At 39.0% G+C, this 16,672-nt stretch overlaps 1 protein-coding gene across 3 annotated transcripts in view; it reads right to left on the bottom strand.

Annotated features, from left to right (window-relative positions):
* CHCHD3 (coiled-coil-helix-coiled-coil-helix domain containing 3) overlaps positions 1-16,672 on the bottom strand; it is a 316,341-nt gene that overhangs the window by 298,032 nt on the left and 1,637 nt on the right. For all 3 annotated transcript variants that reach the window (XR_016394280.1, XM_089917385.1, XM_022580882.3), the window contains exon 2: positions 8,814-8,901. Coding sequence is in view for 2 of the 3 variants with exons in the window: in XM_089917385.1 (XP_089773511.1) it covers positions 8,814-8,901 (88 nt within the window). In the remaining variant the exon portion in view is untranslated. The remainder of the gene's footprint in view (positions 1-8,813; positions 8,902-16,672) is intronic.

The raw sequence follows: 16,672 nt of genomic DNA, 5'->3' as shown, positions 1-16,672 counted from the left end.
TTCTTTGAGAAGATCAACAAAATTGATAAACCATTAGCCAGACTCAACAAGAAAAACAGGCAGAGGTCTCAAATCAATAAAATTAGAAATGAAAAAGGAAAAGTTACAGCAGACTCCGCAGAAATACAAAGCATCCTAAGAGACTACTACAAGCAGATCTATGCCAATAAAATGGACAACCTGGAAGAAATGGACAAATTCTTAGAAAGCTATAACCTTCCAAGACTGAACCATGAAGAAATAGAAAATATGAACAGACCAATCACAAGTAATGAAATTGAAACTGTGATTAAAAATCTTCCAACAAACAAAAGCCCAGGACCAGATGGCTTCACAGGTGAATTCTATCAAACATTTAGAGAAGAGCTAACACCTATCCTTCTCAAACTCTTCCAAAAAACTGCAGAGGGGGGAACACTCCCAAACTCATTCTACGAGGCCACCATCACCCTGGTACCAAAACCAGACAAAGATACTACAAAAGAGGAAAATTACAGCCCAATATCACCAATGAACATAGACGCAAAAATCCTCCACAAAACACTAGCAAACAGAATCCAACAGCACATTAAAAGGATCATACGCCATAATAAAGTGGGGTTTATCCCAGGAATGCAAGGATTCTTCAATATATGCAAATCAATTAATATGACACAAAATATTAACGAACTGAAGGATAAAAACCATATGATAATCTCAACAGATGCAGAAAAAGCTTTTGACAAAATTCAACACCAATTTATGGTAAAAACCCTCCAGTAGTAGGCATGAAGAGAACTTACCTCAACATAATAAAGGCCATATATGACAAACCCACAGCCCACATCGTTTTCAATGGTGAAAAACTGAAATCATTTCCACTAAGATCAGGAACAAGACAAGGTTGCCCACTCTCACCACTGTTATTCAACATAGTTTTGGAAGTTTTAGCCACAGCAATCAGAGAAGAAAAAGAAAAGGAATCAAAATCAGAAAGGTAAAACTGTCACTACATACAGATGACATAATACTATACATAGAGAATCCTAAAGATGCTACCAGAAAACTACTAGAGCTAATCAATGAATTTCGTAAAGCTGCAGTATACAAAATTAATGCACAGAAATCTCTTGCATTCCTACACACTAATGATGAAAAATCTGAAAGAGAAATTAAGGAAACACCCCCATTTACCATTGCAACAAACAGAATAAAATACCCAGGAATAAACCTACCTAGGGAGACAAAACTATAAAGACATAGTTTATATAGACATAAAACTAGACACTGATGAAAGAAATTAAAGATGATACCAACAGATGGAGAGATATACCATGCTCTTGGATTGGCAGAATCAATACTGTGAAAATGGCTATACTACCCAAAGCAATCTACACATTCAATGCAATCCCTATCAAATTACCAATGGCATTTTTTATGGAACTAGAACAAAAAATCTTAAAATTTGTATGGAGACACAAAAGACCCCGAATAGCCAAAGCAATCTTGCGGGAAAAAGACAAGAGCTGCAGGAATGAGACTCCCTGACTTCAGACTATACTACAAAGCTACAGTAATCAAGACAATATGGTACTGACACAAAAACAGAAATATAGATCAATGGAACAAGACAGAAAGCTCAGAGATAAACCCACGCACCTATGGTCAACTAATCTATGACAAAGGAGGCAAGGATATACAATGGAGAAAAGACAGTCTCTTCAATAAGTGGTGCTGGGAAAACTGGACAGCTACATGTAAAAGAATGAAATTAGAACACTCCTTAACACCATACACAAAAATAAACTCAAAATGGATTAGAGACCTAAATGTAAGACCACACACAATAAAACTGTTAGAGGAAAACATAGGAAGAACACTCTTTGACATAAACCACAGCAAGATCTTTTTTGATTCAACTCCTAGAGTAATGGAAATAAAAATAAACAAATGGGACCTAATGCAACTTCAAAGCTTTTGCACAGCAAAGGAAACCATAAACAAGACGAAAAGACAATCCTCAGAATGTGAGAAAATATTTGCAAATGAATCAATGGAAAAAGGATTAATCTCCAAAATATATAAACAGCTCATGCAGCTCAATATTAAAAAAACAAACACCCTAATCCAAAAATGGGCAGAAGACCTAAATAGACATTTCTCCAAAGAAGACATACAGATGGCAAAGAAACACATGAAAAGCTGCTCAACATCACTAATTTTTAGAGAAATGCAAATCAAAACTACAATGAGGTATCACCTCACACCAGTCAGAATGGGCATCATCAGAAAATCTACAAACGACAAATGCTGGAGAGGGTGTGGAGAAAAGGCAACTCTCCTGCACTGTTGGTGGGAATGTAAATTGTTACAGCCACTATGGAGAACAGGACGGATGTTCCTTAAAAAACTAAAAATAGAACTACCACATGATCCAGCAATCCCACTACTGGGCATATACCCAGAGAAAACCACAATTCAAAAAGACACATGCACCCCAATGTTCACTGCAGCACTATTTACAATAGCCAGGTCATGGAAGCAACCTAAATGCCCATCGACAGACGAATGGATAAAGAAGATGTGGTACATATATACAGTGGAATATTACTCAGCCATAAAAAGGAACAAAGTTGGGTCATTTGTTGAGACGTGTATGGATCTAGAGACTGTCATACAGAGTGAAGTAAGTCAGAAAGAGAAAAACAAATATCGTGTATTAGCGCATATATGTGGAATCTAGAAAAATGGTACAGATGAACCAGTTTGCAGGGCAGAAATTGAAACACAGATGTAGAGAACAAACGTATGGACACCAAGGGGGGAAAGCCGTGGGGAGATGGGGGTGGTGGTGTGATGAATTGGGTGACTGGGATGGACATGTATACACTGATGTGTATAAAACTGATGACTAATAAGAACCTGCAGTATAAAAAAAAAAACAAACAAATAAGAAAAACAACTAATACTAAACTTTCTTTGGGTTATTTATATGGAAATATGTTAATATAAATGTTTCAGACATTACATGAAATTTCTAAAAATCTTATAAGTTCTGGTATAATATTATAAGTCATAATTCTAGTTATTTCTTTAAAATGTATATCTCAGAAATAACTAAATTTCCTTGTCAATTGCATTATTATGAACTTTCATCAAATCTTTAACTATGGTCATTTTTAAGTCTTTCGTCATTTACAGACAGTTCTGGGTGCACGCTGATGCTTTCGCAAAAATGTTCCTATAAAAGGGTTTCATCTTCAAGGAATTCATGGAAAAGACTCTGACAAGTACAGGTTTCTGGTAACTGACTATACTGCTGAACTGAATAAATAAGCATTTTCAGAACTCTAATGGAAAACTGATGAATTCATAAAAGTGCTAACAAAAGATCAAGATGAAAAAAAATTAATTACATGGGACTGAGTGAACTGATGAGGATGATTATAATTTTTGTGACTTTCTGTTTGAATAAAAAAAAAATCCCACAAGGACTCAGAGGCAAAAAATATACAAATCAATTTTCACTGCAAAGTAAAGGAGCTGTTACAGTGGAGGATTACTGGACTGAATGTCAATATTATGACACAGTATGAGTGTGTTTCATGTTTGGTAATTGCAATCACTGTTGTTTTTGTGTGGTCAGCCATTTACAATGCTTGGTGTCAGTTTATTTATCTCTAGTAAAAATAAAAATATATTTTTTAAAAAAAGCAAACCAATGTAGTTGAGATAGCACATAACACATCAAAGAATTTGAGGCAGCAAGGATACAATTAAGTTCTTTAGAGCGCATTCATTTATTAAAGTGGCATTACAATATGCTGTGTGTCACACAGTATATTATTTTGCCTAAACAGCTTTACATGCAAATACTTGCTGCAGTGAGTCACTGATCTGGTTCAAGGTTGGGCAAAAAATAGTTTCAGTAAAGTCTTTAAAGGAAATCACTTTCTTACAGCATAAATTATGTTCTCGAAACTATATATATGACAAAACTTAGCTCTTATACACAGAAATCCTAGTGCTCTCAGTCCATCAACTCTGCCCTGTATTCACACATATGAATAGCCTAGGGGGCTGGTATGAATTACAGTCCTGCAAGGAAGAAAGCATTTTAACAAATATTAAAAATTCAACTCACATTTAATATATCATTTACCTGACACTGAAAAATGTAGAAAAGGCTGGTGACATTTTTATCCATATTATTTTTGTAGACTTGAAAAATTATTTCATAACACATCTAAATTATAAATCTTAAGAAATCTATTATTGGGGCTTCCCTGGTGGCGCAGTGGTTGAGAGTCCGCCTGCCGATGCAGGGGACATGGGTTCGTGCCCCAGTGCCGCGGAGCGGCTGGGCCCGTGAGCCATGGCCGCTGAGCCTGCGCGTCCGGAGCCTGTGCTCCGCAACGAGAGAGGTCACAACAGTGAGAGGCCCGCGTACCGAAAAAAAAAAAAAAGAAATCTATTATTGGATACTAACTAAAACCCCAAACGCAGAAGAGAACATTAACTTTGAGGCTGTGTACTTTTAGAAACATACTCTTTAAATTTTAAGAAGAATAAATCTGTTAATTTGCACAATCATTGTCTAACTGCATTCTGAACCTAAAGGCAAGATCACTTCAAAATAGTATGTAAAATATTAGTTCTTCTCTTACGTTGGGCTGGAATGGGTAACGGAAGTATTCTCAAAGAGCCTGAGCTATTAGCCTTGTTGAGCTTTTTTCACATCAAAGTGCAGACAGAAAAAGCAAGTATTTGTATGGCATATGAGGGTACACAGGTGTTCACCAGCTACCCTGAATCTAAGAAATCAATTCCTCCAATACACTCATAACACACAGGTTAGGAAGCTGTGCTGAAGACTGAGGTGAAGACAGTAGTCCTCAGGGAAATATTTCCTGGCATCCATTTACCCACAATCCTGGGGGAGCTGGGATGTGGAAAAGGCAGGAAGCTAGATTCACAAACACACAGAGCTGTCTAGCTCCACAACCTCAGTCACCACATCATTAAAATCACCTGATGAAGCTCACAAGGCCAAGCACTGATAAAATCTAGACTAAAGCTGTGCAAGAGAACTTTCTGCAATGATGAAAATGTCCTATACTGCACTCTCCAATATGGCAGCCACTAGCCACAGGTGGTTACTGAGCACTGAAGGGTGACTAGTGACACAAGAGACAAAATTTTTATTTTATTTCATTTTAATTAATTTTAATTTAAATATTAATAGCCACATGTGACTAATGGCTACCATTTAGAGAGTGTACTTCTAGCCTGACCAACAAAACACAAGGTGGCATTCAAAGAGTTTTCAGTGCCCAGGCTGGTCATAGACCAAAGAGTTCATCAGTCATGTCAAATCGAGAAATGGGAAGGGATGGATCCCTCAGCATAGGCAGAACTTATCTCAACATCAGTGTCACACTCTGCAGGCCACACCATGAGCATTTATAGAAAGCCCCCCCACCCACACCCACTCTTTCAAAGTATCCTTTTAAGAAACCAACCCAAGAAGAAAAACACTTCTTCTCCTTCAACTCACTGTTGTATAAGAGCAAATATGGGAGAAAGCTAGAAGAACCAACAATCACTTACAGAAAGGTGCTTTCCTAAACTCAAGCAGAACATCACTAAAAAGCAGCTCTTTCCCTACAACTAGTTTCTGTCACATCCTTTCTACAAATGAAGCAAGATGTCATTCAAATGATAATAAAACAGAGTGGTTTACTGCATTTGCTCTGGAGTCAAACAGACTTGAATTCAAGTATCACATCCACTGCTCACCAGCTGTGAGATAATTAATCACTTCAAGTCTCAATTTTCTTCCATGTAAAATGGCTTAATACAGTACCTTCTTCACAGGATTATACAGATTACACAAACTAGACATAAAGGATTTAACAGAGTACCTGGCACGTAATAAACATTACTTAAATGTTATTTATTACTATTCCATCATTAGTTCACCATCACCATCCTACCTCCTTAACATAGTAGGTAGAAAAGAAGTCTACCTAGGGACTTCCCTGGTGGTCCAGTGGTAAGGAATCCGCCTTCCAACGCAGGTGATGTGGGTTCAATCCCTGGTCGAACCCATTAAGATCCCACATGTCGTGGGGGAACTAAGCCCACAAGCCACAACTACTGAGCCTGCATGCCTCAACTAGAGAGGCTGCATGCCACAAACTACAGAGCCCACGCACTCTGGAGCCAGCATGCCACAACTAGAGAGAAGCCCGTGCACCACAACGAAAGATCCCGCATGCCTCAATGAAGAGCCCGCATGCTGCAACTAAGACCCGACGCAGCAAGAATACAATAAATAATTTTTTTTAAAAAAAGGAAAAGAAGAAATCTACCTAGAACAAAGCATATTTTAGATCAAATTCCAATTTTTAAAATATCCGTATGTCAAAAGATAATGTTGGAAAAGCAAAAAGGGACAAGTCATGGTGTACCTCAGAAGCCAAGAAAAGCAATTCAAATTATATTCTAAGTACCATGGAGATCTACCACTAGGATATGATATGAGCTGATGTATTTTTTTAAAGATTGCTGAGGCCTCTGGGTGCTTGGCAGAGCATAGAGGGAGGACAAGAGTGGAAGTAGGGAGCCAGTTAAGAGGCTTCAGCAAAAGACAAGGTAAGAGATGGTGGTTACCTCGACTGGAGCTGCAGCAGTAAAGATAGACAAGCAAAGAACATATCCAAACATATTCTGGAGATGGAGCTGACAAGACTAGCTAATGGTCTAATATGAGAATTAAGAAAGGGACTTTCCTGGCAGTGCAGTGGTTAAGAATCCACCTGCCAATGCAGGGGACACGGGTTCGAGCCCTGGCCTGGGAAGATCCCACGTGCCGCGAGCAACTAAGCCCACGTGCCACAACTACTGAGCCTGTGCTCTAGAGCCTGTAAGCCACAACTACTGAGCCGACATGCCACAACTACTGAAGCGCACGCCTAGAGCCCCTGCTCCACGACAAGAGAAGCCACCACAATGAGAAGCCCATGCACCACAATGAAGAGTAGCCCCCTCTCGCCGCAACTAGAGAAAGCCCACACACAGCAACGAAGACCCAACGCAGCCAAAAATAAAAAATAAATAAAATTTTTTAAAGATCTGTAATCCCGATTATAAAAAAATAAAATAATTTTTTTTAAAAATTAAGAAAAAAAGAGGAAACAAGGATGAATCCCAGTGCCATTTACTGGGAAAGATAAAGAGGAGAAGCAACTCTGAAGAAGAATAAAAAGCTTTGTCTTGGATCTGCTAAGTTGAAGAATTTTAAGTGGAGATGTGAAGTAGACAATTGTCGGAGTCAAGTTTCAAGGAGAGGTCAGGGCTAGAGATACAATTTTGGGAGTCACGGGCATCTACACAATGACTCAAAAGGCGTACAATTTGATGACATTAGTGGAAATCAGCAAAGAAGACTAGACTGAGGATGCAAGTAAGGTATAAGGAAAACCAAGAGTGTGGCCCAGAAGCCAAAAAAAGGGTTTCCAGCAGAGGGGGTGGTCACCTTCTATCTAACCTTAATGAACGATGAACACTTCTTAATGCTAAATAAAAAGTTTGCAAAGGACAAGAACTATTTCTTATTCATCTTGGCACCTTCTGCTCTACACACATCAGAAGTTCAACTCATGGTTACTGACTTAATGATTAGTAAGAGGGTCACAAATGCCCCCAAGTGAATGGCATTTGGGCAACATCTCATCTTTCTCGAGGTATTTCAGTCTGTAGCCAGATTTACCACACAATACCCCTTTCTAATAAATAATGAAAATTCTCGTTTAGTCCAAGTTTAATCATCTCAACTATTTTCTCATTGCCATTTCACCAAAAAACAGCATGTCCATCCATCAAATTTAGCAGCAATAAGAACAGTGCCAGACACATAGCAGGTGCTCAATAAATATTAGTTGGATGAATAAATGGACAGGGTAAGAGAGAGAAAAGGAAAGAGAAACAGTCTCTTATCCTACAGGATAAGAGAGATAAAATGAGACAATAATTCTCTATGGATTTCATTTAACATCATATTTTCCTCAATAATTAAGACTATGAAGGAAAAAACTTAAGAAACTTAAAGAAATCTATTAAGATAGTAAAATCATCAGAGATTTTCATCTGGAAGCAATAAATCAGTATTTTCTAAGTTCAATTTTTTTTTAATAAATATTTACTCCCAAACCTCTCATATCCCTATAAGTAATTCATTTTACACAAAAAGATATGAAATAACCTTCCAAAGCCTAACAGAGGATTCAGGAGCTGGAAGAGAAAAAACATTCCCAAAGACTGTTTGAAAGTAGATTCATTCCACTTTTAGTTCAAAGAATTTTAAAAGAAACCCTGGTACTAACCAATACAGTCGGCCTTCCATATCTGCAGGTTCCGCATCCACAGATTCCACCAACCACAGGTTGAAAATATTCAGGAAAAAAAAAAATTCCAGAAAATCCCAAAAAGCAAAACTTGAATTTGCCATGCAGGCAATTATTTACTTGGCATTTACAGTGTATTAGGTATCATAAATAATCCAGAGATGATTTAAAGTATATGGGAGGATGTGCATAGGTTATAAGCAAGTACTACCCATTTTACATAAAGGACTTGCACATCCATGGATTTTGGTATCCAAGAGGGTCCTGGAACCAATACCCATGGATACCAAAGGAAGACTATTCCCCCATAAAAAGTCGAACATCCAAAAAACAAAAGACAGAAGTGCAGAAGAGCTTGACTATTGAGTGAACTTTACCACTTATAATTTTTCTGCTAAGAACTCAGAAATTAAAATTCTGAAATACCTGAGGCACCGTAAGCACCAGAATACCGCTGAGACTTCGGACCAGATGGAGAGGTTTCCTTCATACGATCAATCACATTTTCCGAAAGCTGAAAAAGCAACGTCAAAATAAAATCAATTATAAAAGAAGAAAGAAAACAGTACAGTAGCATCCAAGTAATTCAGCCATCCATACCAGTATGTATAACAAATGCCCTGAAGAAATTAGACTAAATCTAATAGCTATAACACTAAAAGCAAGTAAGAACAATTTTAAGATTTCAAGATGCACCCCACAGCACTACCTCATTTCTTCTAATGCACTGCTAATTGCTCATTATAAATAACTCTTTTCCTCATTTTATACTGTGCACTAAACTGTAATCTCTGAGAAAATGTAAGCCATCAGAACTCCTTCGACTTTCCTCCCCTGTCCTACAAATTAAGCTTGCAGCAGGCCTTAGCTCCTTCTTTCCCTCCAGCCCCAAATGAAATGGTGTCCCTCCCTCCCTCCCTCCCGTTCAAGGCTAACCACAAACAATCCCTCTTTCAACAGATTTCATTATGCACCAACTGTGTGCCAGCCAACTATGGGTGGCTGAAGTCATCAAGGTGCTTAAAGTCAAGAAGAAACAGACAATCATCATGCATTTAAATACAATGTGAAGGATGTTACTTAATGCAGTTGGCCTGTAATGGAAGGGCTGACAGCACAATGGGCAGATGGGCAGGGCATCTAGACAGGCTGTGGGAGTGGGGTTGAGCCGGGGGCTGAGAAGGATGAAGAGTACTTAGAAAGAGAAGGAGTAGGATAAGAGTACTCTAAGAAGAGAGTACTGCATGAAGCTATAGTTAAGCAGCAGGGCTTATCAGCATAGCAAGGGTAAACATCAAGCAGGCAGTTGGCAACAGGGCAGGGGCTCTGAGGAACACTCAGGCTAGGAGATTTGAGAGCCATCAGCCCACAACACCCCCCACCCCGCAACTTACCAGATCATCCTTTTTTATTTTCTTCACAGCACTTACCACTATCTGATTCTTTCTTGTTTATTGCCTGCCTTTCTCACTAGAAAGAAAGCTCCAGGAAAGCATGGATTTGGCTGTCCTGTCTAGTATATCCCCAGAGCCTCAATAAGCCTGGTTAAATGAGTGAATGGTTAAATAAATGAAACTATATGAATGAATAAAAGAATGGCTGAAGCAGGAAGCTGAGGAGGGGGCTTAGTGAAAGGGAAGGTGAAGAGGGAAATAAGATTCTAGATTTTGAAGACTCTTAGTAAATCCTTCAAGTTAGGGAGTTGAACTAGATCCTGAGGACGGCTGGGCACTACTGAAGGATTTTAAGCAGGGTAATGACACAATCAGACTTGCATTTTAGAAAGATCACTCTAGCTACAGTGTGGAGAACAGACTGGAGGGGGACAAGAAAAGAAGAGGACCCCTGAAGGACGCTAAAGGACCAATTAAGAAGCTATTAAGCATATGTCCACACAAAGATTTGCCTGGGAATGTGCAGAGCAGCATTACTCATAATAGCAAACAAATACCCATATTCCAGTGAATGGATAAACAAAACATATATCCATACAATGGACTACAATTCATCAATAAAAAGAACTGAAGTTCTGATAGATGCTTCTATATGGATAGACCCAAAAAACAACTAAGTAAAGGAAGCCAGACACAGAAGGCCACATATTGTATAATTCTATTTACATGAAATGCCCAGAAAAGGTAACTCTATACAGACAGAAAATAGGTAAGTGGTTGCCTAAGGCTAGGATAAGAATGGAGATTAACTAGAAATGGACATGAAGATTTTATTGGGATGATGAAAGTGTTCTAGAACTGGACTGTGGTGATGGTTGCACAACTTTGCAAATTTATTAGAAAGCGTTGTACACAGAAAACAGGTGAATTTTATATGTAAATTACACCACAATAAAGTTGTTTTTAGAAAATAAAAAACACGTTCCAGGGAGAACACATTCAAAAGATATTTAGGATTCAAAATGGCTAACCTTCACTGAGTGCTTATTATGTGCCAGGCACTTACACTAAACTAAGCACTTGACCCACTTAACCCTTCACAATCCTGAGATACTTTTATTACCTCCATTGTATAGGTGAGGAAACTGAAGCAAAGCCAGATTAAATAATTTGCACTGGACCTTACAAGTTGTCAGCAATGCAGCCAGGATTCAAACCCAGGAAGTCTGAGTGTCAAGGTCACAGTCAGCTGTCCCCTTCACTGCCAGATTCATTGTCTGACTAGATGAGGGCGAAGCAGAAATCATCAAGAAGGTTTCCAGGTCAAGTAATGGGGTGATCCACCTCCCACATCCTTAAGAACCTTCTTCCAGTTTCCACTTCCTTAACACACCACTATCTGGCTTGTAACCCAATACAGCAGAGAAAGTGTTCCAGTAAAAGTCACCACTGATCAAATAAATAACCTTCTATATTTATGTTTATATAAATAAATCTTTTTTATTTATACTTATAAAGCACCTAATTTATATGACTTCCTTTTGCTCACTCCCCTCTTCCGAAAACCCCTCCCCTGCTTTTCCAACATCCCTTCCTGCTTGTCCTAGGACTCTGGCTGAGTCTTCTCTCTTCTGCAGGCTTCCCCTCCCCTTGAATGCTAGAGGTCCCCACATTCTGTTCCTTGCCTTGATTTTCTTCTCACTCTACATGCTCTTGTTGGTACTCTCATTCACTCCCTTGATTTTTTAACTGCTAGTGATTAATGAATGAATTCTAAACCATTATCTCCAGCCCAAGAGCTGTATCCCGAAAGCCAGACCTAAACACTTAATTGCCTAATGGACACCTCCCCTGGGACAGACCACAAGCGCCTCAAACCCAACACGTCGCAAGCTGGATTCACGTTTGCCAAAAATCCCTTCTTCCTCTTGCTTTCCTTATCTCATTAATGACACCACCTCCATCCAGCTTCTAAATCAAAACACAGGACTTCTTGACTCCTCTCTCTTATTCTCTTAGCCATGACTTCCTCAACTCCTGAAAGTTTAACGAATTCATCATCTCTTCTCGCATCCCATTTCCCCTGCCCTAATTCATGGCACCATCAATATTCCTCCTAAAATGCAAATCTGATTATGGTAATTCCCGTTTCAAATCCTTCAATAGCTACCTCTGTTGACAAGAAAGTCCTGATTCTTCTGTGTGGCGTTCAAGACTTCCTCTTCATTTGGTTACGGCCTAACTCTCCAACCTCAGCTTCCATAGCTTTTCCCCCAAGACCTCATACCCTGTTCTCCACCCACACTGGCTACTTGTTGCCATCTCTTTGCCTTTATACATGGCTACATTGCCTTCTCCCTGGGCCCCTTGGGAGAGAACTGCCTTTCAAAATTCAGTTCAAACATCCTAAAGCCATTTCATTCCAATTCTGCTTACCCAACGCTACCCTTCTTGTGTCCCACAGGTACCTTGCACAAATTTCCAGTGCAGTGCTCCAGTGACAGAACAAGCAACTGCCTTTCTGCAAAACTGTGAGCTCCTGTATTAGCCATTCAACAAGGTTTACTAGGCCAAGCACTAATTGAGGCCCTTGTGAGACATCAGTGAACAAAACAGTTTGTACCTGAACTGTTACTTATATCTCATGACCCAAACCAGAATGGAGGTGAGACAGTAAAGGGAAAGTCCACAGCTCAAAAGTTGTGACCTTTTAAGGAAAAACCATGACTCCTTTCTTGGAAGAGAAGTAGAAGTTAGGAAGAAGAGTGCCAAGGCACTTTGCTTTTCTAACAACTGACAGCCACTGAGACTGTTGCTGCAACTCATCTACAAAGCTGAGCTACATCTTAGGAAGAACCCCTCAAGACTGACTCCAATCCTCTCAATTCACAAGTGAGAAAAAAGAGGTCCTGAGTAACATCCAGCTACTGGCAGCATCAGGACAGCAACCAGTAACCCCCATTCTCTAGTCCAGTGCCCTCTCCACTATTAAATAATACACTCCTTAATCACACACAATAAAGTAAAAATGTATCACTTCCTCTTAAAGAAATAAAATGAGCCTTATTAAGTTTTAGAATCTTAAAACTATTTTAACTGATATATAATTTATATAAAGTTTACTCAATATATAAGGTAATATACTGCATAACATACATTTAATGTACCATATTAACATAGTATGCTGTAATGTAAATATGTATATTTTATATTACATATGATATATACTATGTATTATATCATATAATACATATGTTATATATGTAATATAATTTACGTGTTTAAAGCTAATATATATAAAGCTAATTTGACATATATAATTTCATATGTTACAAGAAGCTGGCCCAGAATAGAGGAAGAAGCACTGGTCACCTACTAGCTATATAACCCTCAGTGGGCCTCACTTTCCTCATCTGAAAACAGTGAAAATAACACCTACCACTGGAGTTACAGCGGAAGGATTCCAAGATGCACTGCAGACTACAACATGCTACACAAATACCTGGAAGAGTTATTACTAACACAACTCCAGCCATTAGGACTTCAACAGGTCATTCATCTTGGTTCACGTTCATCAGCTCTGCCCACGTTTGTAATGAGCTCCTTCTCTATGTGGTGTATGAAGACAAGGCCTACAGCTATTGCCAGAAGCAGCTGCATTAAGTCCTGGTCGGAGTATATACGGTGCCCGTTTATCCCTCTCTACGCTCTTTGCATAGTAAAAGTACAAGTCTCTTTCAATATAAACAATTATTTCTTATTTCATTGTTAACTTTTTATTTGTCTGGCTTATCTGATGCTTCAAAACTTGTACTTAATGTCAATCAATTCAAAACATTTCCCAATAAGGTCTTTAGTTATACCTCAGTAAATTGATAAGCATGTCGTCCAAGGGAACACAACTCATTTTTTAAGTTGATAAACACGTTGCAGAGTTGCCTTGAGAGTCAACCTCTCTTTTTTGTCCTTAGAATCGTTCACACATGTATCCTCAGGCCCTCCCAAAGGAGCACCCATGGAAGCCTGCAGTTGCATCTCTGCCTACTCAAGCAATCTACCCTCTCCCCAGTCCAGTCACAACTATGCTGACAGAAGGCAATAGCTGGGCTATACTTTGTATCTCAAGCTGATACTCACTGAACTGACCTCCCAGCTGCAGTAATAAGTTCAGGCCTGCACTCTCACCTGATCTCCTCTGTGAACTGGGGGACTCTACTCGCTTGTGAAGCAGCTGACAAGATTTAGGGATGCTGGCCTGGGTTATACACACAATATGCAGCTGGAGAACAACTCTTCTTTGTGATGCAACCTGACCCCAAAAGGGGTCAAAGGTAAACCATAAGCTTCTGCAAGAGCCGGACAAGCAGCCTCTGTATCAGCAGCAACTTCTTTAGGAAACATCTTTCCTTAAACAGGGTACGTCTTTCAGAAAATCTTTTTTCCTATTTAAAGATCTATACCTACTATACCTGGTTTCCAGACATCTCTGGAATCTCCACCAAGGCAAATACCAAGTGCAATTTACAGAAATTATTTGTAGCAAAGAAACACACACATTAATGCTAGAATTATGCCCTGGGGTCCATGGATTCAGGAGTCTATGGATTAATTCCTCAATGGTATGCAAAATTTTCTGCTTATTGCATTATTCTGGGTAGAGTCCGTAGCCTACAGATTTACAATAGTCTGTGAACTAAAAGTTAAGAACCACTGTTCTAATATAAGGGAGAAGGAAAAGAAGAGGGCCTGCCAGCAGAGCTGAATTCAGTTCACTGACTTTGATTATCCACCCTATTCTCTACTGCTCCTGAAGACAAATTTAAGTAAATGGGACTTGCCAATTTTCAGTCTGTACTACACCCCATACGAACACGTGCCCCAGAGAAGAGGAAAAGGTTGTGTCATCTTCTATAGTCTTCCCAACCTCCTTGGTTGGTCTTATCTAAAATCAGCACAAGTACACCACTCAACAACCCAGAATCTAGTATTTTCTCAGAAACAAGAGACTGCGTGAGATGGACAATGATAAAGTATTTCTACTTCCAAGGAACAGAGTAAAAGGAGGAAGAGAACTCCTTTTTAAGTTGCCCCTCTCCAAGAGGCTGAGATAGGAACCACATGAGACAGAAACAAATCAGACCCTCACCTCCATAATAGGTTTTCTTCAACTTCTTCCAGGTGTTTCTTAGCAAACTGATTAAAGGACTCAGACCCACTTTTCTCACTTGGTCCTCTTTCCATGTAACACAGGTCATTTTCTTTTCACCTACCATTTCAACACAAAGGCTTCAAAAACTGCCACTATTATTTGGAAGACATTACTCCCAAATACTTACTTAAGGGGGACTATTCTATACTATCATATACACATGTATAATTTTTAGCTTATGTCTGTAGATTATCACTTGTGTTCTTTGCATTTGTTATTAGTGGAAAATATGAACTTCTACCGTCTGTATGAAAATCCTAGAAAGCTTATCATGGTAAATATATGCGCAAGAGATTCATGGAACCTAAAGTGGAAAGGGACCAGTCAACTACTCCAACGACGTTCCTCAGGACTCCCAACGACTGACTGGATTTGTAGCCTCTGTTAATGGACCCTCTCCAGGATCCTCAGCCAAATCCCACATGAAATAACTTAGGGGCTCTCAATGGCTAATACTTCCCAAAGCACAGGTTGTGTTCCACATCAGTATCCTTGCTACCATAACTGGCTCCTGTGAATTTCAGCTTGCGACTTCATGGCCAGTTGAAGAGATTAGTTTATGCCTGGAAAGCATGATAAATATTACTTTGAAAATGATACTTATCGAAGTTGACATTTGCTCTGGAAGAGTTCACTCACAGCTTTGATGTTCCAGATAAACTTGTGAAAGACTGAGTGGAAGGCACACTTCCCAAGCAGGCACAGCAGGTGCTCAGAAACATCCTATTATGCACATGTAATATGAGTAATCAAAATGCTTGGTCTTTCCATCACAATAAATTTATTTTAGACTTGGGAGAGGAGGGCAAGGCAAGAGGGTGGCCTTTCGTCCAACCCATGAGTTCAAAGTTGGAATCAGGTGTAAGAATACAGGTTATTTTATGGAAGGGGGGAGGGGGAGCTGTTGACTGCTGAGGATAAGGGGAAAGAGAAAACCAGGACCCAATAAATAACATGGAAATAACACCTGGTGAGAAGAAACTTTAAACTTAACATTGTAAGTCCTTTAATTGCTAACTGCTGAGGATCTCAGCAAGAAAAATCTGGGAAAATGTGATCTATTAATAAATGCAGCCTAGTTACTGAAAACCTTATGTTGTTTACTCAATATTACCCCTTGTATATTAAGATAAATGAAGATGAAATTACTACCCTTATCAGTGGAACACAAAATTGGTTTTCCAGCAGCGACTGAGTCTGCTGCATTGTTGGCACACTTTTTTTTTTTAAATTAAAGCTTTATTGTTATGAAAAAAGGTAACCATAGGTGATATGGTCACAGTGGTCCAAAAGGAAATGCTCTAAACATAGAAGCAGGAGGCCTGGAAAAGTGGTGTACACAGAAGTAAGGGAAAAGTATAAAAGAAATAGGAGTTATTCTCTTCATGAGAAACTAACAAAAGGGGTCCAAAGAGGGCAAATTTGGTAAAGCCAAAAACCACCAGAGAGAAACACATGTAGTGTGTTTAGGTGTTACTGTTAAGGTGAACACATTTTCTTTTAATTTTTATTGTAGTTGATTTACAATATTGTGTTAATTTCTGCTGTACAGCAAAGTGAATCAGTTATACGTAAACATATATCCACTCTTTTTTTTTTAGATTCTTTTCCCATATAGGCCATTACAGAGTATGAGTAGAGTTCCCTGTGCTGTAAGCAGGTTCTTATTAGTTATCTATTTT

Source organism: Delphinapterus leucas, chromosome 9, assembly GCF_059928025.1.
Source record: "Delphinapterus leucas isolate spDelLeu-1000000601 "Yukka" chromosome 9, BTC_Dleu_Yukka2, whole genome shotgun sequence".
Taxonomy (NCBI): Eukaryota; Metazoa; Chordata; class Mammalia; order Artiodactyla; family Monodontidae; genus Delphinapterus; species Delphinapterus leucas.
This window is presented reverse-complemented; position numbering and strand designations above follow the sequence as displayed.